Consider the following 25515-nt stretch of genomic DNA (forward strand, 5'->3'; position numbering starts at 1 on the left):
AGTGGAAATCTGAATACACACGAGAAAGAAGATACCTATTTTGGCAGTTATGCCAGTTTAAAAAGAAAATTTCAGAAGAAAGCAGGCATAAGTTAATAGCCCTGTGTAAATGTCATTCCAACACGAAAGTCCATATGAAGTCCTGGCATGCAAAGGTCTTGGTCCTGTACTGTATCTCACCTAACACATTACACCACTGAAAACTTCTCACTTGCCCAGTTTCACTCAGGGCCAGAAAAGGGGTAAACAGCCAGTGGCCCATGGAAAACTCAGTTGCAACACAAACCTTTTGTGTAAACAGTTAAAATGCAATTTGAAGTGCAACTGTTGACTCCTTGCAACAGGAGAAAGCAATTTGGTCTCTTTGCAACAACAGGTCTTCCTAATGCCACAAAACCATAACAGCCATCAAATAGTGTGCATGACTCTCAGATGCAGACTGCTGATGACAGAACATCACCCCATCAGAAGGCTTTCTGATTCAATTCACATTTAAACGTTATAAGTTATAACAAGCACTAATCATAATATGTATGTCTTTGAACCACTGCATCAGGGGAAGTCAGTTACAATTGTAGCATGCTATCCACTCAAAAGTGAGAGAATTCTCCAGTTGCAGTTGACAAACCCTCTGAACTCTATCTAAAAAGCTACTTCTTTTCTTCTGGTCAGCATTGTTCTCTGCACCAAGTATAGAAGAATTTAGACAAAGAGGTATCTCACACTGCAGTCTGTATGGTACATCAGCCAACTTTGTGATTCAAATCCATCTGCTACACGCTGCACTGAAGAAAAACAGAACAAGGTTGGGAAAAACTTAACTTGCTAGATAGAAGCAGAGGTGTAATAGTGACCTGCTAGGAAGAGTCCTGAATTTAGCTGGTCCTTCTACTCAAAGAAACTTGCTGCTCAGCCAGATCTGTAGCTAAATATCTTGTTTGCAGCACAAATATGCTATTAAGCCCCAGTACATGGCAACCTATTAGAGCACACAAAAAGATACTAATAAACTCAGTCTATGATAAATAATGATGCACCAGCCTTTTACAGCTTAGAATACAACATTACAATTTCATTGCATTTTTGGGTTGGTGTCACCCACCTCCCAATTCTTTACGCTTCTTTAGGAAAGGGATCTGACCAAGAGCTTAATGCATCAGAACACCTTGTAGACCCAAAATACCTGCATCCCATTTTTTAAGAATTGTCTGATTAGACCTGTTTATTCAAACTTTTTACTTGTGAAAAACAGTAAAATTCCCATACCACTAGACTGAGTTCAACAATAGAGGTCCAAGAGGAAGCAGTTACTGTTCTTTTTTCAAAGTACTTATTGCTCTGAGATGCGGGTCACTCCCTCCCCCTCTGCATGCCTCTGATCCTTCTTGTTAGGGGTGCAGGCAATATCAGAGTGCTGAAAGATTATAAACAGATTCAGACTCTGCCACAGGCCAGTCCACTGAAATTAATAATGCTTCTCCGCAAGGTACATAATTTGCAGGAGGCTGGGCAGCTTAGGAGACAGGCAAGTCTGTGGAGAGTTTTCCACACCTCTTATAACAGGCAACAGAGACATTTCCAAGTTTTTAAAGTAACATACAAAGAAACACTGTTTCCAACATACACAGAAAGCCAACTCATTAGTTGTGTTTATTAGTTATTCTGCAAATGGTTTGAAGTTCAAACTTGGATTAACTTTCACTATTGTGATTAGAGTCTAGAAAAAAAACTCTGCTCAAATTTGTTTGCATAGGTAAGAATTGCTCTGTTGCTTTAAGATTTACATAATTTAAAAGTGCTTAGAAGTGCCATCACGGTGTGGGGGGGAGTTATTCTGTGCTTCCTTCAATATCCTTTCATCTACATAGAGCTCATTCTGCAGTCATCTGTAGTGGACATGACAAAAAGACTGGAGATTCGGTTTCATTTGTATCTAGAGACTATCCAGTTCCCTCAGATCCATGTCACCTACCTACAAAATTAAATTCTTCTCAAAACATTTATAAGGCTCTGGAATTAAAAAAGTCCTAATAACACTAATACAGTACCTTGCATTTGTCTCTATTTTAAATACTGCTTTATAATGGTCTTACCATTTCACAGTGAACAATCTCTTTATTCAGTGACATGCAACTCTCAATTAAAAAATACCTGGGAATAAGAGTCATAGAAGTAGCTCACTTAACTATGTCAGTGAGTAACTAGACAGATGTGGTTATATTCCTGCAATTTCTCTGAAAAGAAAACAAAAATATCTCAACTTACGTTTACAGGGAAACATCTCTGTCTCCACTATACATGGTATTCGCATTACTAAGCACACTGAATGGGCATATGTTGCACTGATACTGATGGGCAGCTGGCACACCGGGAGGCTTCTGTCTAATGCCACAGCCCAGCCCTTCAAAAATATTTCAGTATATGTTACATGAGCAACATTCCATTGAAGTCCATTAAATTACCTATGGTTTACTAACTTGTACTGTGGCAACTGCTACACTTTATCACACAGCTACGTGATTTAAAAGGTTTTTTTTTTTCTTGGTTACAAATACTTGCTGCTTAAGGTCATCTTCTGGCCTGAAGTTCTTCAGAGGGAGTTCCTTTTAATGTCATAAAGAAGAAACCACAACACTTCAAATGAAATTGTTAATGAACCAAAGTCATCCTCTTCATCCAAAAGTACCATCTCCCTTATTTGCCCTCTCATTTCATAAGAACAGCAGTAGCCCTGACATGTTCCTCTTAGCCATACTATCTCTTTTTATAAGAGAGTATAACTAAAAAAGAGTATCAACTTGCTTATAACCATCTTTCAGTAACTGAAGTTTTAAAAAAGTGAAGTGAAAGAGTATAAAGCTACAGCAATCACTACTAATGGATCCCTCTGTCCATCTCTACCTTGAACTCAAGAGTAAAGCAAAACACTAAACACAGGCAAGATGCTGCTGTCATAGCTGGGGCAATATGGAGCGGGGCACAGGGCAGTTATAAACTACACTGGTCCAATTAGGGAAGTTTGAGTGTCAGGCTGCTGAATTCCCTATCATTTCCTGGCACCACTGCCTTTAATTAGGCCTTGGATTGATTACTGCCTTTGCTCTCCATTGACCCACCACTGACTCTGGCAAGGGTTGTATTTTCCCCTGCTACAATTAGAAGACAAAGTTTCTGAGTGTCAGCAGGCATTACACAGACAGCCAGGCTACTTAAAATTACAGAGTCTTTAGAGAGAAGATGTGTCTGTGACATTACCACACACTTCTTTCTTTAAAGGATACAGTAGGCTGGAGTCTGTCCTGGTCCAGCAGTAAATTACAGTCAAGGTTAATTTGCCAGTGTGGAAAAAAAATGCAGGACTAGCAATACAGAATCTACCTGATTGTTCTGTAATCCAAACTAAGAGGAAGGCAAGTGAGAAAGTGTGGAAGAGAATACTGTTTGAGCATTTAATTTGTAAAATAGCAGCAACAAGACTGGACAAAGTAATTTTGTGTTCAGGTATGTAGATTGCTTTGCAGCAATCTAGAGTATTATGGATATCCACAGAGCTAACGTAGAAATGCAAAAATACATTAAAGAAAGTAAAACCTGAAAGAAACAACACATAGAAAAATCTGTTTCCACGTTTGTTTCGTGTTTTATATTTTGGTAGCACTTGAAGGAAACAGCCAAAACCAAACTAACTAATTAACTAATAAAATAAAATCAAGATCCCTTATGCCATGCACTGTACAAAGACAGACAGCTTTTTCCCAATGAGAATTACAGTCTTAGTAAAGAGAGAAAGGAATCGGGGCAAAGGAGCAAAGGTAAAAATAACTTTTAGGTAGCATAATCTGTTTGAGGCTATACGATTTGTCTGTGCTATTGAAAGAAAGTTAATTCCATCTTCCACATATAAGGTTAGCAACAATTCACTGTGCCACATTGTTTTTTGTCATGAAAACATAGGTCCTGGGAATCAAACTATCAGGCTCCTTGTGACTATGACAAGTCATTTCATTCCTCCACACCTTTGATCTCTAGTCATATATTCCCCAGGGCACATGAAAGACTGGAGGGTAATTAATTAATAGTTGTGAATTGTTGAAGTGTATTTTCAAAACTGAACTAAGGTATTTATTACAGGAACTAAGTCCAGATATTAAAAAGTCTTAATGCATTTTGAATAATTAAGCTGTCTGAACACAGGAAGGTTCCTATTAAGTATAATTCTCATTGGTACAAGTAGGCAGCTCAAAGGACATTAGAAACTGATGGCAATGAAAAAATTGGTTCCCCTCCCCACCTCGACCACTTCCCATCATTCACACTTGCCAAGCTCACAAAGGGCAGGACAGTAGCCATCTGTGGAAACAGAATGCCACTAGTTGATTCTGCCAGCATACCCAGGTGAGCAGCCTGCAGAGGATTTGCCCAGGCAGAAAACTGGCATCTAACGCCCATATTCTGTCACGCCATCAGTGCTCCCACCACTGCAGGCACATCCATCTCTGCTCACAGAGGAAAAGCCATTGTCTGAGCTCATTTCTACCTTGCCAGTCCATAGTTACTATATGAGTCCAAAAGGCAGCTGCAATAAGATTTGCTCTAGGGGAAAAGGGTAGAACAAGCTCAGCATCATGAGAATTCAAAAGCACACTTACTCGGTGTCTGGCTCCCAGGTCTGAGATTAGTCCCACTATCTCTTTAAAATTTGACAATTAGCAGTATGGGTTTATTTTTAGCAAGAAGTTTCTGCAAAAGCTTTTTTTTTTTTTTTTTTGTAACCTTGTAAAAAAATATTACTACCTACAATTCCAAAAAGGACTGAGACAAAGTGACCAGGTGTATGGGGCAGAAGTGTTAACAAAAGGGCAGTGGATGACAAGAGCAAGAGCAAAGTCTACTGTAGTCCTAGGATGCCTTGAACTTGTTGAAATACCACTAACAGGTAGAAACAGCCCCGTATTTGTATTAAACCCCGAAGTATGATCAGTAGTCACAGTCAGGGGACTTGCAAGTAGTTCTTTTTATCCACCATAGCTGAAAAGAAAGTGAATTAGCAGCACAACAACCACAAGATGGAAATCCAATTTCAATTCCTATCTACTCCATGTATCAGTGGAACACCATGAGTTTCAGCAGAGAAATCCTAGCCTACAGGACCACGAGATCAGCTTAATGTATGTGGCTGCTGGAGAGCTATAACATAATTAAGTTTTGAAGCACAGCAAAGTGCCTAGGATATAATTTTGAGAAGTGCAGTGGTATCCCACAATTAATTCACAACCCAGAGAAAAACTGGTATTACCAGGATGTGTTATTTTGTGGCTAAGAGGGTGGGTTTTTTTCAGTAACGCCCCTATAATTAAAATGCAGATGAGCTAAATAAATCTCATGGTGCTCTAGTAAAAGCCCTCAACTATCACAATATATGTCCATCCATATTTTGAACATAAATTGCTGAGCCATTGATACTTTCTAGTCAGCAATTCAGACCTCACAGATTTTAGCCTTACTGAACACCAGAGGGATAAGGCAGAAACTTTCAGTGACTGCAGATTAATAAATGATGCTGAAATAGTGCTAAATTTGTTATAATTGCAAGCACTCAAATATGAATGTGTTCTGTTGCAACACAGATACAGTATTTGATTCATTAGGCAGATATTCTTCTTCACTTACAGCCATAGCATGGCAGGGACAAAGGAGAATACCGAAGTATAAGGCATGTCTCAGAGGAACTTAGCGGCTTGCTGGCTGTGCTGACCAGAAATACAGAACTAAGAGGAGCCCCATGCACTCGGTGTCATACGCCCTCACACAGTCAGCGCACCCTGCAGTATACTGTTTTGCCACTTAAGTAAAACAGCTCAAGGTAGAAGATCTCCACGTTGTACAGTTCTGGAAAAGAAGGTTTCTGTATTGGGCTAACTGTTAAGGAGACAGACACCAGGACAGCCCAGCACAAACACCTCAGTCTCAACAAGGCTAAATCACATATTTTCCTGGAACACAGATGTGTCTGTAACATGCATTTACGGTTTTCAAGCACCTTTCCCCTTCCTATAGGCCTTCTTCAATTAGATGCTATTTAATCCACCATTTGTCACTGTAAGTGGTCACTCATGGCCACACAAGTCTAAATTCACTACTGTTACTACTGTCAATACCATACTTTTGTCTGCCTTCTTGCATTGCCATACTACATTCGCTGCTTTCAGATCAATTCTACTGGTAGGCAATCTGTTTATGAAATCGGTATCTCTTACTATTTTTCTATCACCAACCAAAAAAATATGGGGAATGCTAACGGAATTGTAATAACTAAGGCCATCATATCTGAAAAGACTAGCTTATTTTTTCTTGTATTTATGAGTACATTTTTTCATCATGCAGTCATAAACTGTGGGTTAAAAAAAAATAATTTGCCTGCAGCTATATGTAGTCATAGTGTTTACAAATATTCTGATGTCAGATGAGCAGTTCATGTCTTAATCACTCAGCTGGGTGTAGATATTTGTCTCTAGAAAACACAAATACCCCCAGACTGAAGGAAAACAGGTGAAACACGGTCTGATTTACTGATTAATATTTCACGCATTGATCTCCCTTTTCTAGTACCAAGGGTTTGGGCAAGGGGTTGGTTTTGCCAGGTTGGCTCCCCAACAAGCTCACCATGAGGTCAGACAAGTAACTGCTGACACAAGAGACAGGGCACTTGGGAGGACAGGACTGCAGAAGCAAGGCAACAGGAGCTCAGAGGCTGTGCAATCTCTTACTTTGGAGATGCTCCTAATTTCACAAAGCCTAGAACAAGCTGATCTAACACTGAAGTCCACCATGCTTTGAAAAGGAGGCTGGACTAGATAACTTCCAGGCGTTCCTTCCAACCCAAAACATCTACTTATCAAGCCTGGCAGCACTCCAGCCCAGGGAAACTGCACAGGTATATCACACACCTTTCCAATTCCACAGAATTGGACTGCTGAGCTTAGTTTGAATTTTCCATATTTGCTGACATTTGGTAAAAGAATTATTAAAAGGGGCAATGGGGGTACAAAAACAAATTGTAGCTTTATTAGCCCCATGTTTGTTTGTAGGCAGACCTACCTTTCCTCTCATGCAGCCAATTCAGTAGGCTGCAGTTAGCCCTATAAAGATTTAATTGTGCCATGTCACCCCAATTCAGACAGCTTGTTCACATTATCACCTCTGATGCTAGTTGAGAGGTGCTCTTTGATAACACCTGGTACCCAGAGTGAGGCCTGCTTTGGGATACCAACATATGTACTGCTCACTCCCATTTTGTTCAGTGTTCAAGGCCCTTGCTTACACATCTGTTTTTAATTATTGATGTGTGATCAAGCTTGCTAAAGACAATAGTGAATTCTCAAGGCCCTAACTTCACTTAAAACTATATTTTCACTGTTCTCTACCACTAAATAAAAGACAACACTAAGGCTTGGCTAATCACCACTATAAGATCAAGTTTAACATCCAGAAGAAAAAATTGTTATGTGATTTCAATTGTAGTTCTCAATTCCTTTAAGCTAGGCTTAAGAAGCCTTGTTTACAGAACTACCAAAGACTTTGCTGTGGGCTAGAAGTTCTAAGAAATTCAGAGCAGCTCTGAAAAGCAAGGTAACAGATTTTGAAATATCTTAGCCAACCTAAAAATTGACCAGATCTTTCACAGTAAGTTGCTTTCCTTGCTAATCAGTAACAAGATCAAAATGCAGGAAAAGTCTGATCCATTCTGTTTTACCAGCTCCTGTAGATCCTGGCTGCCAGGCAACAGAGCAAACCATTTCCTTAGGGTTAGAGTTAATTGCTATAATCACAGAGCCAGCAGCAATCCTATTCAGGTGAGTCACTAGTTAGGGAAAAGAAAGTTATCCAGACAGAGCAGAAAAGGGGGTAGAGAGGTTTAAACAGCACAGAGGAATTTTTTTGTTTGGTTGGTTTTTTTGTTTGTTTGTTTTTTGTTGTTTAAGGAAAGAGGTATATAGTGTGTTTGTTGGTTCCAGGAAGAGAACAGTTGTATGTAAAGAAAGCACAGGGCTGTAACCAATTAGCGACTCAATGTTTGGGTGCTCTAACAAGCCTTAGTCTGCCCAACAGGATCCTTTAACAGACAATGATGAAGGGAAGCGCAAAGTCAATACTGCTTCACCCAACGCAGGGGAGGCCTCTAACAAACACTGGAACAACTACAGATACATTTCAACTCTCCTTTTACACCCTGTAATTTCACCAGAGACACTATGGTTGCTGGAAGAAAAGCAAAGATGAAGTCTGGTGCAGGATGTACAGTTTGCAATGAACATAATTGTTTTCCCCGTTATTTGTACATGCATTGCAATATTTTTCCAGTGGATTTTCTACCTTAATTCTTGTGCTGATCACCAGCTCACTCACAGCATGCCACTGGAGCTCTGACATAAAACAGTATCATAACAGAGTATGCAGGTTGCCACAGATGGTTCAAATTAAGGGCAGCCTAACAAGCCATTCCACAGACAAAGAGGCAGCACATCCAGTGCTGCCCATGGTGAGAACAGTGTCTCCAAACATGCCTGCCCCAAGAGACATTGCAGAGCTGATACCCAGCCTCAGAACCCACAGCTTCTTGGCTGACAGGAACAAGAGCCCAGGACTGGACTCTGAAGGCATCGGCCAATGCAAGCACATACCTGTAGTACAGCTATCCAGCAACAGCAGGGTCAGCTTCATAGAAAGTTACCCTCCTTTGCATTAGGTGCACCCAGCATCAGAAGCACTTCAAAAGCCTCTCTGCTGCCTACAGGGCTATGCAACAGTTCTATGAAGCCTAGCAACATGTGGCAGACTCTGGTAGGCACCACAAAAAGATACACAGCACCTGAGAAGCACTGAGGAACTTGGCAAAAATATCTACAAAAGCAGATGCCATTATAGCAACAGCATGCACTCAAACACTCTTTAATTGCAGATGAATAAAAACTTAAATGTTGCCTTAAAAAGTTACTATTAATGCAACAGCCAGCAGGAAAGCAGGCACTAGGTGATTTACCCATGATAGCAAACATAATATTTTTTGTTCTTAGCATGTTTTTTTTCTGAACGATGAAGCTTTCTCAGATGGGACATTCATCCCTGAGATCGCTCTATAAAATTGCACTAAAGCATTAGCCTTTACTCCCATTCACCTAGAAAAACTGCAGACAAGAAAAGTAGCTTGGGGTATGCTTTCTGCTTAGTGTTCTCAGAGTCTCAACCTGAGGGTCATGAGAATTACAGACAGGATCTAAATAAAGGTTTGGAATACTAATAATGATGCTTATGTTTGGATCAGAAAGGATGTAATCTGGTAGAAGTTACAGATGCTTTTCTTTGCTTGACAAGTATCACAAGAGCAGCTACAGCAATACAAGTCTCAATGATGAAGAAAAGAATTAAAATCAGAAAACTAGTATTTCTGCAGTTTAAACCTGCTAAGTAATGACAGTAGCAAATAATGTCTAGAGATAGGAAACACAGACAGGAACATATTTGATAGACCCTATAAGCTAGTACAAATTGTTACTTATAAATTCAGACATATTCTCAAGACAAACTTCAAAAAGTAGAAAAATTCTTTCATATATATTTACTTCTCCACTGGTCAGAAGAACACTGAACAATCTACTCCAATTAATGTTCTAACTAATGAAGTGACAAAGCTTCCCTTTCTGTTCTTTCAGATACAGTTTAATAGTATTTATATGTTGTCAAGCCTTGCATCATCCATTTGATCTCTGGAAAGGCAGAAAGGCAGACAGAATACAAAATAAACATTAACAAATACCACATGAATACAGAACACCTAACAGCATGCCATTCACAACAGCAGAGAGCCAAGGACAATTAAATTATTCATAGATATGAACTGTCCAAGGTAGGAAGAAAAAAGAGAATTAATAAACAGTCTCTTAAAAAAAAAAAGTCACAGAGAAACACCCAGCGCCATTAGCAATTTCTTCTTTTTTTTTTTTTTCGTTAACATAGCAGCCAGTGTCTGGTACCAATCAGAGAATCAGAAGTCAAGGTCTTTCTAAAAGACTTTTTGTCATAACTGGGTAATTAGTTACGGTATATTCAACTGACATATTCCAATCCCTTTAAGGCCAACAGCTTTGAAGTGCAAACCACAACTCTCTTCCTCCTCTCCATACAGAGTCAGAAGAGCCAATGCTGAGCCAGCATACAAGAGCTGCTGCAGAATGCGATGGGCAACATTAGCAAGAAAGGAAAAAGCCCATTAGTCAATAGCACAAGCATGTAAGAAACCTGGACTCTGTTTTATGCAACCAATTGGTTCACAAAGTTGCTCTGTATCTCCTCTCCTCACCTGTAAAAACAGAAGAATCAAACATTTTACCGAGATCTACACGTGCACTCCAGTAATGGGCACATTGATGTGAATATTTTCAACTGTGTGAAGTCCTGTTACTTCCACAAGCATCTAAGTGTTACAAACCACTTGACTCTACCTCTGTAAGCATCCGTCCTCTTCTACTGAGTGATTAAAAAAAGGTCTTTTCCTACGGAAAATTCCGTGGGTAAAGTCCCATTCCACATCACAAGCAAACAAATATTAGAGCTTTTTACTAAACACCAGCAAGACAGACAGAAATAGCTTGAGGGCAAAGGCTAAAACAGCAAGCAGCTGAGGGCTCCAATAGTCAAGGAACAATTTAAGAGCTGCATAAGCAAGGTGGAGCAGGCAGCTGCAGCCATCAACACCACAGCAGGGTGGTGGGACAGGACATATATCCACACATCACCTGCACCCAGACCCCCAGTTGGATTTCTTTACATTGTCAGTGAAGACAAACTTTGGCTAAGGTGCTTGTTAGTGTAATCTGGTAGCTAAGTTATGTGTGCATGGCAAGTCCTTCTGCCCTGACACACAGTGTTACCCTTCTGCTGCTCTGTCAGAGGTTACCATTTTATATCCTTGCAGCTAAACCCACAAAGGTTCATTTCTCAGAGCCCTGAGGTTTGTCATATTGTCTGGAATAAAGAAGAGCAGGGAACTTATGTGGGTCTTCATGTACTGGGAGTATATGCTAACCACCAAACATTGGGTTTTTTTCTAGGTTGGCCAGAAATTCTACCCTGCTCTCTAGAGACCTTTCCATTAAAGCTTAAATTACCAGAGTTTCAGTTTCAATAACAAGCTGTTCTAGAAAACAGCCTTAAAGAAGTAAAAAAATACATATTGAAGAAAGGCAAAGAGCAAGTCCAATGCTTTTCACGCATCAGTGATGTCCAGTACTAACAAGGAGAAGATGAGAGGCTTCAATGCAACGTAGATCTGTAGACTGTCTGACTGCCTTTTGAAGAAAGTAATCATGATTCTTCAAAAAGGAAAATAATCAAAGACCTTTCCCTTTTTTTCCCCAGCTACCACAACCTCTACTAAAACAACCACAACACAATAAAACAACAAAAACTAAACCATGCTTATTACTTACCCTAATTATACATGTGCCTAGCCAAAGAACAGAATGCATAGAACACAGCTCATTTTAGGTTTCCAGAATTAAAAGACCTACCCTTTACCCTGAAAGCCAGTTTGTCCCATTTAAAAAAGCTGGATGGCTGACCAGCAAGAGGATACAGGGAGTTCTGTAGCTATTGCTGCAGAAAGCAATACAGAAAAAAAGAAATACATACACCTATATACATTTATGTATATAAAGAGAGCAAACTCATAAAAGCTGCACTGAAGCAATGAATCCTATCCTCTCATTTCATATGGAGGTGGGTAAATAATGGCACAACAGAGATTTCATTCATGCAGAGGTCCAGGGTATGCTGGGAAGTCTCAGTCTGACAATTTGCTGCAGATGCTTGCTTAGAGGAGCCATTTATCAGTGTCACCCATGCACATTACTACACACTGCTTCCTCGGCAGCATTCCATACCAGCTTCCCACATAGCACGCTCTGGTCCTTGGTATTTCAGGCACAAAAATAGCCCTTATCTGGGCCTTAGCAGTGTGTGCTTATTGAAACGATTCCTATTATCCAAAGTGCATGTGTTTGGAGTAGGAAAGGGACAGAATTTATTTCCTTTCCTGATAAAACAAACAGCAAATTAAGAAAAAGTCACAACAGTTTTCCTTCCCCTTCTCCCCCTCCTCTTTATACCCGTTTAGCTCATTGCTTATAAACAGTGAACACAGGTCTTCACATCAGCAGAGCTGACTCCTGGAGGATACAGGCACCTTGGATATTTCGTCTCTTGTTATACTTAAGTGGAATACTAAACAGGCAAGACAGTGACAGACCAAGCTAGAAAGAACCAAGTAACTAGGACTGACAAAGAAGGCTGGCAATTTAAAGCACTTCAGTCTGTAAAGTGCTTCATTTAGAGCTATCAGTGCCAGTGCATTCAGCCCTCCTGTGTACTCCCCCACCTTTAGCTCTTCTCTCACACCTTAAGTCTTTCCTGTTCTGCTTTTGAAGTATTTGGAGCAAGTACTACCACTTAATAGCATGCCCTCAGAGCACTCAGTAAAATTCTAATAATAATAATACAGAATTAGTAAGATCAACACTCTAAGAATCAAAATTAATCTGGAAATTAAACATTTTTTACCTTCAGAGACCTAACTATGCTCCAGAATGTCAAGTTCTACCATATTGCTGGAACACTAAAATATGTCATTTATTTTCTATGTTGGGTGACACTGTTAGTGCATTGAGTTGAGCCCTCACTTTATACCAAGTCTCAAATCGACAATATGGAACATACAGGTCCTTGTGACTGGTAAACAAAAGAAACTAATGAGGTGCAAGAAAGAAAATCTAGTTACAACCTTAGATCACAGGTTGCACCTGTACCTTAGTCTTTGGAACACCTGATTTCAGAATGAAAAATACTGAAGTGCATTAAACCAAAGGCAACTTTAGTGTAACTGTATTCTACCGTTCTGGCTGCTTGCTGGTGTTTATTGGGCAAGGGGAGCAATAGGGATCGCTTAAAATAAAATAATATTATAAAAAAAAAAAAAAAGAAAAAAACCATCACACACCACAACACACATACACCACCACAACCACACATACACTTCATATGAAATACTTCTGTGAAGTTTTAATGACACCAGCAGTGAGCTCAGCCTTTTAAAAGATCACTGCTTTGTCACACATTTCACCCTGTTTCCCCAGTGTGCCACCTTTCCCATGGAAGCACTGTTCCTTCATTGTCTGGACCAACCAAAGCACGCTTCATGCTCCCCTTCACTTCTATCTCTATAGCCCATCTTCTTTCTCTCAAAGCCCTATACTTCTCCTCACAGCATGCCTTTCCTGTTCTCATAGCAGTTTATGTCCTTTAGGACACCAAAACGTACTGGACACCAAAACGCACTGCTGTAAGTGTCTATTCCCAGCCCTTGCAACTTTGAAAGTGGTTGAAGATGTTAAAGCCAAACACCCAAAAGCTCACCAGTCAGGAAAAGGCTAAAGGATAGATGTGATCAGATACTTCCAACAATTAAAGATGATTGCAGTAGGGAAAGCAATTCTGAAAAGATTTTTTAGTATCAGAGCTCTCATCAAGAACTTAGAAGAACTAGACCCCAACTGTTCATTTAAAATCAGAAGGCATTTAAATGAGCTGCCTGTTCCATGTCATATTCGTCAAGCAGCCTCTTTGCAGGAACACTGGATAAATGACTTTACTAAAACCAACTCCACAAAATCTTGTGGAGCTTTGTTTTCATAGTGATGGAAGAGTGTGCCCAAAGCTCCCTTAAGCCAGTTTCTTCTCTCCCCCAACCTACTCACCATAACTTCTTTCTCTCCTCTAAACCAAAATCCACAGAATTTTTGTCAAATCCATTATTCAAAAATTGATTTGACACACAGGAAAAAGAGGAAGTCTTATTAGGCATGCTAAAAGAGCAGCTCTGGATTTAGGCTTACCACCTATGCTGCAGAGCTGCTTACAAAGCCATCACTAATGGCCTTCCAGCTACTCATCACTTCCCCATGTTCAGTCTGCCCAGACAGCTAGCTATTCCCCTCTAACAAATACCATTTTAATTGCATCTCCCACTTTGTTAGCCTTCTCGACCTCCAGTAAAAGCCATCTATGGTCTAACAATCTCTCAAATCTGACACTAACACTGACTAGCGCACTAGTATGCTTTCCTTCTACGTTCACATATATGCAGGCCTATTGTCAAGAATTTCCATTAGAAGTCTAACAAGTATGAGCTGAAATGACAGCTTGAGGACTAGTGGGGAGAGAAAACGGGGGAGGGAGTGAAAAGGGAAAGGTGAATAGGAAAGAATATGCATGTGTATTGCAAATGCCCCTGCCACCAAAGACTTCATTATACCTTTCTGGTGCCACGGTTTCTCCAGTCCCAACACCTCCCTCTGAGCAACAAATGCCAGCCACAGCCCCCGCCACCGCTAACTCTTCCTGTGGGAACACTGCCAGCAATTTCAGTAATATTAACCCTGGGAATACTAACATGATTTAGATGACTTGTTAAATTTTAATGATACCCATTAGAAAAGAGGAAAACACAAGAGTCGCAACTCCCAATTTAGTGCATTTGGCTGCTGAATAGGATATTAATGTTTTTCTTTGCCCAGCACTATTAAATGAGCAGTGAAACTAATAGAGAAATGAAGAGTAATGACTTCTATTCTTGCTGTTCGGCTTCTGCCTAAAGCCAAGACTCCCTTATTGCCCACTAGGCTTTCTGCTGGAGTCCATCAGGTGGATGGAGTAAACAAGTAATTCTTTCAGCATTCGGCACTCTGCAGGTCAGGGGTTCATTTAACTGAGAGGCACAGAAAAATAAAACTGTCCAATTGAAACAGCAGCATACAATCATTCTGGCTCTCAGATAGAAGGCAGAAGCCCAGTCTCCTGAGTCACTTCATGTGTAACCAAGTCCAAATTTGGCTTTGGTAAGAACAGCAGCTTGCCAAAGTGACTCTTCCAGGAGCCAAGACACAATCAGGCAAACACCAAGTTCTGCCCCATTTTTAGCAAAGGGCTCTAGAGTGACCATCATCTTCAGCACTGCAGGAATCTCATGTCTTCAGTACACCTATGATAAAAGGAATGGGCAATTCCCAACAGAACCACACAGCAGCCCACAGAAATTGATGGGTTGTACTCCCAAATCCTCATTTATGTTCAGTTAATTATGAGCGTGGGAGAGAAAGAGGGAAAGAAACACATACAACTTGAGGAAAATTAATTCTACTGCTGAGGTGGGTCTGCTCAGACAGTTCTGAACAAAGTTGAAACCTACACACCACTGTGAATTTTCACTTTTTTCTTCAGAAAAAGAAAGTATTTATGTGGCGGATGTCAAAATTTCCTTTCATTTGCTTTTCCTCAAACATTCATGTGAGTATTAACAGAATTTTGTTCCCATGCAAGTCCATGGAATAGAGAAGCTGTTGTGAATACTGAGGTGCAAATAAATGATCACATCAAAATATCTATGATTTAGGAGGCATGGTGAAATAAAAGAGTAGAAGTTTGTTATTAACAGATCACAGAAAACCTGCAGGTTGAAACATGTTTATAAAACTGAAATACATACAAAGCAAGTTCCACTTGAAGGTAATTTGGAAGCCAAACCAGAAAGTATTCCCAGTTTAAGATTTTCCTAGAGACATTAGAGCTGGATGGATGCTTCACATCAGTCCTATAGCACTGGATACAGACATCCTCCCCTCCAGCATACACGGTTCCTCTGACACACACCACCAGCAAGGAATTTCAAATATTTTCCAGAACCACACTCGCATTGGATTGCAGTATTTTTTTACTGGAATAAAATAAATTTTAAAAGGCATTTGATGCTCTTTTCCTGAACCATCAAAACAACTGAATAATATAATTGATCAGCCACTAACAAAGCCAATACCATAGGACCTGTAAGTTAAGGTCTCCTACTTGTAGGGCAACAAAGGGAGCAGACTCAGGCCTACTTTGTTTAATAGGAAGGCACAACAAGTTTAAATACGCAACACAAAATTCTTATACCAATGTAGGATTTCCTTATGTGAATTTGGAAGAGTCCAGTTCCTTCTGAGGAGAGGGACGCTTTGCTTTCATCATGAATTGTACACACCAAGTCCAGTTTAATACCCCATCAGTTCCCTCAGTTCTCTCAAACAGAGCTTCCCTGGCGATCTTGTTTGTTTGGGTTTTTGTTGTTTTGGTTTTTTTGGTGTTTTTTTTTTTTTTGTTTTTTTTTTTGGTGCACAGAGGCTACATACAGTTTCAGAGGAAAGTCGAGAAGAGGAGAAGAGGAAATCAGTCTGAAGGTTTCTTCAGACTGCATCTTTTTACTACCCTCCTACAAAACATAGAATATTTTATAATATACAAGAAATGCAAGATCAACCATAGACTATATGATTTAATAGTATAGATTGAACTGAATAGGTCTTAGTGACAGCTAAAAGTAAACACAGTTGAAGATCAAAATAAATTTTAAGAAGCACATCAATCTTGGAACGGTAAATAGCTTTTAACAGCCTTATTACACTATTACTTCAAATAAAATACATTGAATTCTGATATCATAACAAAAAATCCAAACTGCAATTGAACACATCAGTTTCTTAAAACTAATTCTTTTGTATAGTTACTATCATATTTTCCTTTACTTTCTCTTTCATAAAGTAATTAAAAAGTAATCCCTATATTCTGTACTAGTTACAGCTGAGGTTACGTTCGGCTGCATTGTGCTGCTCTCATCAATACCTTTCTCAGAGATCACTGCCTCCTCACATCTGCTGTTGTAATAGCACACCTAGTCACTCCCCCACCTTTCAATCACAAGAACTGAGTTTAGAAAGCAGCACTACTGAAAGCATTTGAACTAGCTATCATTTCGATAAGAACTGAAGCAGGGAGCAAGCAATGTGTATGCCCACAGGAGACCTGCAGGGATGTTAACTTACGACCTTCGTACAGAGAGGAGAAAGAAAAGGCACACTGGGAAGCCCAGAAGGGGCCAGGATCTCCAAGCCCTGCTCAGCCCAAGCAGCATGTCTGCTGCTTCAAATGCATACAAGGATTCTCTGGTTAGAGGTATATAACAGACAACTGGGGCCTAAAAGAAATCCCACTCAAGTCAGAATCCCATCACTAAAGCCAATTCTATGTATGTCACTAGACTGACAAGGTTCAGATCCAGAGCTCTGCTCTCTCCCTCCCCACTTCTTTGCTCTTTTTATAAGTAAGCAACAGTAGTTCAAGTTAATCAAGAGAAAGAGTTTTCAATATTTTACATTTCTTGCAGGATCTTTTGAAGTCTCCATCCCAAGTTCAGGACAGTCCAGCCAACATTCCCCTGCTCTATTAAGTGTCTTGCGTTGGTCTGCACATTTACTTGGAAAAAAGCTCAAAAATGCTCTCATCAAAACATTACTAAGCTACACTATATCATCTGAAGAGGAGAGGCAAAAGAAGCATAAGCAAATGCAGATTCTGGTTGTAGATGCTACAAGATATTGCAACTGTATCAAGAAGGTGTCTGATTATATATTTCAGGTTTCAAAACCAAAGATCTAAACACAGTTCTTAGCAGCTTCATTATGCTCATAGTTATTTTATTTTAAATCCTGGTTTAATGTAAGAAGGTTGCATAATAGGCAATAGAGAATAAAACTGGGCAACATAAGTCATCGGGGATTTGAGTTCTATAAACCTATGAACAAGGATGCAGCCATGGTATGATTATCTAAAACAACTTTGCTTCAATGACTACACCATGTTAACAGAAACTGCTGGATGAAACATTGCCATGTCTTTCAAACGTGCAGCTGAAGCTTCCAAAGAAAAGCAGTATTTCAGTGTGTGACTGAAGCAGACTGCTTTCAGTTATTACTTTACCATTGCTTTCTAGAAGAGCAATACCTTAATTGTTGTGACTTCCATCAGTGTCACAGTGCAAATCTGGTCCAATAATGGGAAAGACTATGGAAAACACTTTCAGAACTTCCCACTCTTGGGATACTACTTTGTTTATCAGCATGTTGTTATATACCATAGCTTGCTTAATTCAAAGTCAACATGCAACCTGCTTTTCTGCAATCAGGGATAGTTCTTGAACTGCAACATTAGCAACAGTTTACCCTGTTTCCCCAAAAATAAGACCTATCCGAAAAATAAGCCCTAGCATGATTTTTCAGGATTTTTGAGGATGCTAAATATATAAGCCCCACTCCAAAAATAAATCCTAGTTACAGTTCATTTAAAAAGTCAGTTTAAATAGTGTCCAGGCAGCTACACATGTAAAAAAAGTAATATATTTTGAAGCAAACATTAATGTAAGACTGTCTTATATTGAGGGAAACAGAGCATTTATCAAATGGGGAGAGGAAGGCCACATGCTTGTACTCCTCACATTTTATTAACATGCATGCTTCTCAAGCTACAGCATGACACTTTGCTAGGATCTAAGCTAGCAATTTAACTTAGGACATCTCTCAAGCTTTTGACATGCAGACCACATGTCACAAAATGCTGCAGTTCCCACCATATTATTATGTAAAGCATGACAGTCAAGTTTATTGCAGTGGCAGGCAGCAAGTTCAGTGCTTGGAATCACCCCAATTATATGATGTCAAAGGCTATGTGCTGCTGATGGGGCAAAACCGCAAATGTCTTTCAACCCTACATACAGAGCACTGCACTGTACTAATAATATGCTGACATGGACCTGAATCCCATTACACGTCCATGGCCTGTACTGGTTAACATGTAACATATTGTTCTAAGACTGTCTGGGGAATTCAGCATGGACTACCTTTCTTTCTCCTCCCTCTCCAAAGTTACATGACGAAATCCTATGCTTGTTATACAAGACTGGTACAACTGTTGCCACATTTACTTCTAAGAAAATAATAAGACCATCTAAAGACATGAGGGGATTTTAGAGATCAGTGCGGCGTTCATGGCATGTATAAAGCATCTTGAAGGAATTTTGTCACTTAATACTATACTGGCATGAAGATGCCAGCTACAGACTAAGCATTAATGTTTATTTCTGAACACAATGTTTTCAGATGCACAGCCAAACCTCTGTAAAAAAAGCCAATTTGATTTTAAAAATTGCTCTTCCCTAGAGATTTACTTCAGATAAAGTGTGAATACTTCCTCCCCCCCACCACAACAGTTCTGTCTATGGTTTCCAGAGTTATTTTCTTTTCTGATAGGAAAAAAAAAAATAGTCTCAACTCACTAAATATAATTATAGGTCTGTTCCTAATATCCAGGGCACTCAGTAATGGCACGCCTTTTAGATCCCATGAAGAAAGCTGCAGAACTAACAGTTTTGACAGCTTCCAAAAAACCAGTCTTTAATCTACAGTATCTTCATCTTTACCTCAAAGACATTTGCAAGCTTGAAAGAGATATTTATATCACGTCACACATTGACACTGTGGATTGCAGCAGCAAGACTTCCAGCTGCTCTGAGAAAAGAGTTTACATTAATTCGTCAGAGGTGAAGGCATATCCGATTGTCTCCTCTGGACGTCTGTAAGCAGCTGTAATTCCAGGGCAACCGAAGTAGCTTGTGGTGTCCCAACTTGCCAGGAAACATACAATTCTAAGAAGATCCGCAGATGAGTTATGTTAAATGTTTGATATTGTGACCTGTGATGCAACACAAAAGAATGGTTGTTGTTGCCTAAACTTTAATGGAGTTAATCCTTCCAAATGCTGACAAATTACTGCCTCAGGCTATTTAAAATCACATTTCTAATGCAATAATCCTATCTGCATTACAATGAGTTGGGATGAAATGATTAGGTGCCTGAGATTTTTGCACAGTGAATTAAGTCACTATACAGACTGGTCATGCTTGTTCACAAATTAAAGGTCTGGACAGAAATGAAATTCCATTATTCTGCCACTTGCTAAGCTGAGGAAGGCTTCAGTACTGTCCTGTCTCTACTGGGAATGTTTCTAAAGTAGCTACAAGCTACAGGAACCTATTTTTCATTAGATCAGCTTCAAGGCTTTCTTCATTATTAATAACTATTAGCCAAGTCTTTGACTACTCAACACCTCTGAAACAGAAAAGGCTAAATTCAACAAAAAGCAAGCAAAAATGAGATAGAATGTCAGTATGTGGGGAAAAAAGGAAAACAAAACTGTACCCTGAATTCAAATCCTTCCCTTCCCCCCTTCACAGACACACTGTGCTACATCAGTATCTACCCAATTCTGATACCCAGAAACACAGACCTTTCAGCTAGGGGATAGTCCAGAATATAAACCACCTAACAACATATTTAAAATAGTATCCTAACTTCCTAACCCAATCACAACATGCCCAAGCAGCCATTCACATCTACACATTCAAATTACCTCTGGGTTTAAAGGCTGTATTCAGGATTTTTGGAATTCCATACTAACAAATCTATAATCACCAGCTTGAAACTATTCTTACTAGCATCCAATTGATTATTTACACACAATATAATTTGATGCACAAATATAGCAACTCTTCAATTAAAGTTAATGATTTTTTTTAATCAGATGCCTCCAAGGTTAGTGCTCCATTGAAGCCAGAGGATATCACAGGTTTGAACTCCAGGCAATCAGATTTCACACAAATTCTAATAAATAGGGAGTGTGGTGCCAAAAACTTCCATGCTAGAACTTTGTCTGGTGCCCTTCTGAAAATACAGTGCTAGAAAAAGTTTAAAATTAGAAAAAAAAAATTCAAGACAATCCTTACCATCATGCAAGTGTAACAAAAACCCCACAAAACATGGCCACCAAATGCTCCAAGATTCTTTTAGTCACAAACTGCAATGTGCAGTTATAATGACAACTTGTGCTGGTCATTTCCTACAAGCGTGCTTCACATGGAGGTTACACGAAGGTTTTATTCTCATAAAACTTGACCACTTGTAGGTAGATAATTGTTCTAAATCTTTAAGTCACATCTGTATCACAAGACAAAAAGTTAAAACAAGCTTTTAGCATTTTTTAAAATATAAATGGCAGGGAACTTGGCATTTTAAATGGTTAAATTAGTGGAACTATAACTATATATTCCTCATCTTTGTGCCTCACAAAAAAATTACCAATAAAAAGCCAAACCAAATACCAAGTTTTCATCTTGTTGATGTATTAGGAGATAATGCTTCTATTTAAAACTGAAAGCTCAGCACCTCAACACTGACAATGAGCTAGTCAGAAGTAGTTTACACTACGTTAAGTGTGCCTTTTCTGCATCAAATGAAAAGCTTCAGTACATAGCTTCATGCATAAAGCCTGGTCTGTTTATGCAGCAATTAAGTATAGTATTACAGTTTGCAAATATACATAAATCTTTACATGATTATATACTGTAGAAAACATCAATGTAGGTTCACGTATCTGCTACAAGATGTGTCAAAACGCAAGATACCGTCATATTCTGCTTGTTCTGCAATACACAAGACTCAGGGTTATATGCATTTCTAAACACAATATAAATGTGAAACAGGTGCCACAGACCTTATTTATAATGCTAATGAAATTTCTAGGCTGCTTTCAACAGCACCAACAAAAAACATTGTGTAAGTCAGCTAAATCTAGCCAACTAGAAGATGACTGAACAATTAAACAGAGGATTTAAAATGTATCTAATAAAGGCATGGCACCAATTAGCTGTGTCCTACTGGGCGCTACAGTCTTGAATTATAAGATGCTTTGCAAGTTCTGATGGAATACCCAGAACCAGGAATGAGTTTTGCTCCTTATTCCACTAAGTCCATGGCAGGATGAATTCTAGCCCCCCAAAAAACTATTTGCATAGCCACAATCAAGAGTATACCTCACAGGACCCTGAAAAATGCCAGCTACATGCATGGTAGATTCCAGCCTCAATCCAAACTGAAGAAACTGTTCCCCAGGTGCACTACAAGTTTTCACATCCTTGCAGGAGACCCTGTACATCTCCCCCTCAGAGGGCAGCCCAGGAGCATTAGGGTGGCACAACCCTGCAAATGCAGCTCCCTGCTGAGCTGGCAGAGCCCACATCAACACCCTGCTGTCCCCAGGCAGGCACTGATAAGGCTACCCCATGGATGTCAACAATAAAAAACCTGCAAGACCAGCATAGCACACTCCATCCAAAGAAGTCAATGGCACTAGCCAAAATATTTGTATGCTATATCACCTAGACCAGGGGTATAGGAGTAGTTACATTTATACAGTCCAAAAATTACATTCAGCCATTTGAAGGCAACTGTGAAGCTGATATGGCCCCCAGTGAAAATGAGTTTGACACCCCTGAACTAGACCAAAGGATCACTGTGCTGGGCAGTGTTTACTGAAGGCAGAAACTGAAAGCCCAGAAAGTTATTAATGGTTGTAAATGAGCAGAAAAGGATGACAGAAAGTAATGCTTCTGTGACTATCAACAGACAGGTAGCACCCATCTGTGGAAGGGAACTAACTACATGCAAAAGGCTGGAGTACTTCAACAGGACTGAGTCTGCAAGTACTGTCTAACAAAGTGAGTAGGGCAGAGGGTCACCACAGCCCACAAAGACCAGCTTACTTGTGTGGATTTAAGGAGAAGGAAGGAGGCACAACAGCTTTGTAAATGGCACTACCACACAACTAGAAGGTTTGAAAAGTGGGCTAAAAAAAAAAGGAGAAGTAAAGCTTACTACTGACATGAATAAAGACAGGCCTGTACAACACCATCAGCTAAGCTACATGAGCAACAGAACAGAATGATTAACAGTAACATGAGGGTAATGTCTCAGGAAGGCTAGTATAGGACACTATTACAATAAGGGAAGTCTGTCCAAATCCTTACATGACTGCAAAAATCTATGCATTTCAAACACTGTGCAAGGGATACAGAGTCTTGATGTTTATGTTTTATACTCCCTCCATCCTAATGTCAGTTATTCTGACAGCTCCCATATCTTTATCAGTAATTGCCCACCTATACCCACAGCTGGTAATGACTGCCAAGTCACATAGCCTGAAATCTGTGAAGATTTTGGTTCAAGGTCACTTTCCAGGAAATCAACCATGTATTAATATGGTTAAACTGACTATTAATTTTGGTGGTTTCCCCTTTTCCTTTTCATGAATAATTCAGTTAAGCCAGCTCTTAAGACAAGGAAATATCAAGCCCTTTAGTCTTTTGTTCAAGAGAGCACCAACTCCTACTCTCATGGCACATAAATAAATAATGGAGTATAGAACACAACAGCAACACCAGGGACCCATTCTCAGCAGTCAGCTCTTTTCCATGATACCTCTTTATCGTAACCACTAATGAAAACTCTTTGAAGTGGAAGAGTAAATATTATCATTTGATAGTACCTGGACTCAACAATGCAAACAAAATCGCATTGTATTACATTCTGGGAGCTGTAGACCCATTCACAATACAACACTCACAGGGTTGCTATGGAGGAGCCCAGCACTTACTATTTTGGTAGCAGGGGGTCACCCAAGGGCTGCTGCTCACTCTTTTAGGGCTGTTAGCCTTAATCTTTATACGCACAACAAACAGAGAAAACAAAAAAACAATGCCAAACAAAACAAAAACAAGGAGCATTAGAGTATGCCTTTGGAGGTACCAGATTCCCCAACAGAGGCAAAAAAGCAGACTTGCAATACTATCCATGATCAGTCAGCTCTTAAAACCTAAGGCCAGATTTCAGAAATGCTTGCATGCTCTTCAGGCACAGGTTTATTCAAGCCAATACTCAGAGTCCAGTAGCTTCAAGTATTTTAAAGTCTCCTTATTCAGGGAAGAGACGAAAACCTAGTGCTTCTCTGTACGAAAAGCATCACCAAGCTGTCCTTATGTTGATGACACCCTGGAGATCTGGGTTCAATGCCATAGTCTACCATGACCTCCCTGGGTGACCTTTGGACTCACACAGCATTTCAATGCCTAATCTGAACCTCGAGGTACAGAAGGATTCCTGCTGCACCTGGCCCTGCAATGGAAGTACAAACCATTGGCATCAGACCATATACACCTTACCACTAAGGTGACTGCCAAGTCTCACAATATTTTGTAAATCCATCCTGGAGGGATCAAAGAAAGCAAAAGAGGAAGGGATCAATGACTTCCATGTGGCATTCCCAGCCTTGCTTTCCTCTTATTGGGAACAAGTACACAGGACATAACACAAAACCACCTTCAATGCAATGTAAGAGGAAAGCAAGAAGCAAGCTTGAGGGACTGTCACAGGGGCCCCCCTGAAGCTTGGCAGCCCTCCACAGGCAGATATACCCTGTTCCACATGAAACAGGGAGAGAGGATGGGAAAAAGTACAAGACCAAGAAGGGGCAAACTCAAACCCTAAAACCCTTCCCGGTGACAGCAGCAGAGGGGAGTCCAGGTGGCGGGCAGCCCCACCGGGGAGTCTTCCCGCAGCCACGCGGCCATGGGGGCCGCTCCCAGGCGGCTTCGACCCCGCAGCGCTGGAGGCGCCCGCGCCGAGCGGCACACGGGTTCCCCTGTTCCGCCCCGGCTCACCTTGCTGTTGGCGGGTCCGGGGATAAGGAGCTTCAGCGCCTGCCTCTTCAGCTCCGCCAGGCGGGCGTTGCAGTGCTCGCACCAGACACCGCGGTCGGAGCCCGGCGAGGAGCCGCCGCCGCTGCCGGAGCCCGGAGAGCCGGTGCCGAAGCCCGGAGAGCCGCCCAGGGAGCCGGGGGAGCTGGTGCCGATGCCGGGCGAGGCGGGTCCTGGAGAGCCGGTGAAGGAGCCCGGCGAGGAGGTGCCGGAGCCGGGGGACGGGGTGCCGGAGGAGCCCAGGGCAGAGCCGGCTCCCTCCGGGGCTGGGCGACTCCCCGCCCGGGACTCCTCGTATGCCTTCCGGTACCAGCTCTCGGGAGAGAAGGGGGCGGCGGGCTTCGTGGGGGAGCAGGGGTCGGTCACCTGGAGCGGGAGAAGGAGCAGCGGGTCAGCCACGGAGGCTCGGCGGTGCCGGCAAGTTTCGCCCGGACGCTCCGCGCCCGCGGCTGCCTCCGCGCCTCGCCCACCCCCGTGGGTCGCCCAGTGCCGCCGCCCCGCACCGCGGAACTTGAGTGGAGCCATAGCCGGCGGCGTCGGTAACCGCCGGCCGAGGGGCGCGGGAGCTCCGGCACGGCAGCGGACACCGCTCCGACCCGCCTGTCCGCCGACAACTTACCCCGTATTTTCTGCTCCGCGCCGTGACCGCAATCCTCTCCTTATTTCCAGCCACTGAATTCATGGTGGCTTCGCAGCGCTGCGGGAGAATTTCCCACAGGTTTCCCAGTCCGCATCCGAAGGGAAAAGCCGGTCCCTGAAAGTGCCCCGTGAGGCGGACAGGCTGCTCCCTCCGCCGGCCGCAGCCTCCGCCGGGATCGCTCAGCCACAAAACACCGTCAGTTCTCGAGAAAACGCTTGGGTCTGGGGTTTTCTCCAGGTCGGTTCTTCCTCATTGTCTTCGCTCTCCTTCCCTTACAACCCTTGCTTTCACAGAAACAGCAACATCCAGAGTA

The 25515-nt window shown here is 41.2% G+C and overlaps 1 protein-coding gene across 1 annotated transcript in view; it reads right to left on the reverse strand.

Moving 5' to 3' along the window:
* The window catches only part of KIF26B (kinesin family member 26B), a 301610-nt gene extending 276297 nt beyond the window's left edge, over positions 1–25313 (reverse strand). Inside the window, exons 1-2 of the mRNA XM_065834763.2 lie at positions 25182–25313; positions 24527–24928 (exon numbers count right to left, since the gene is read on the reverse strand). Of these exons, the coding sequence (XP_065690835.1) occupies positions 24527–24928; positions 25182–25244 (465 nt within the window). The 5' untranslated portion in view covers positions 25245–25313. The remainder of the gene's footprint in view (positions 1–24526; positions 24929–25181) is intronic.
* Positions 25314–25515: the final 202 nt, after the last annotated feature.

Source organism: Patagioenas fasciata, chromosome 3, assembly GCF_037038585.1.
Source record: "Patagioenas fasciata isolate bPatFas1 chromosome 3, bPatFas1.hap1, whole genome shotgun sequence".
In the NCBI taxonomy this organism is placed as follows: domain Eukaryota; kingdom Metazoa; phylum Chordata; class Aves; order Columbiformes; family Columbidae; genus Patagioenas; species Patagioenas fasciata.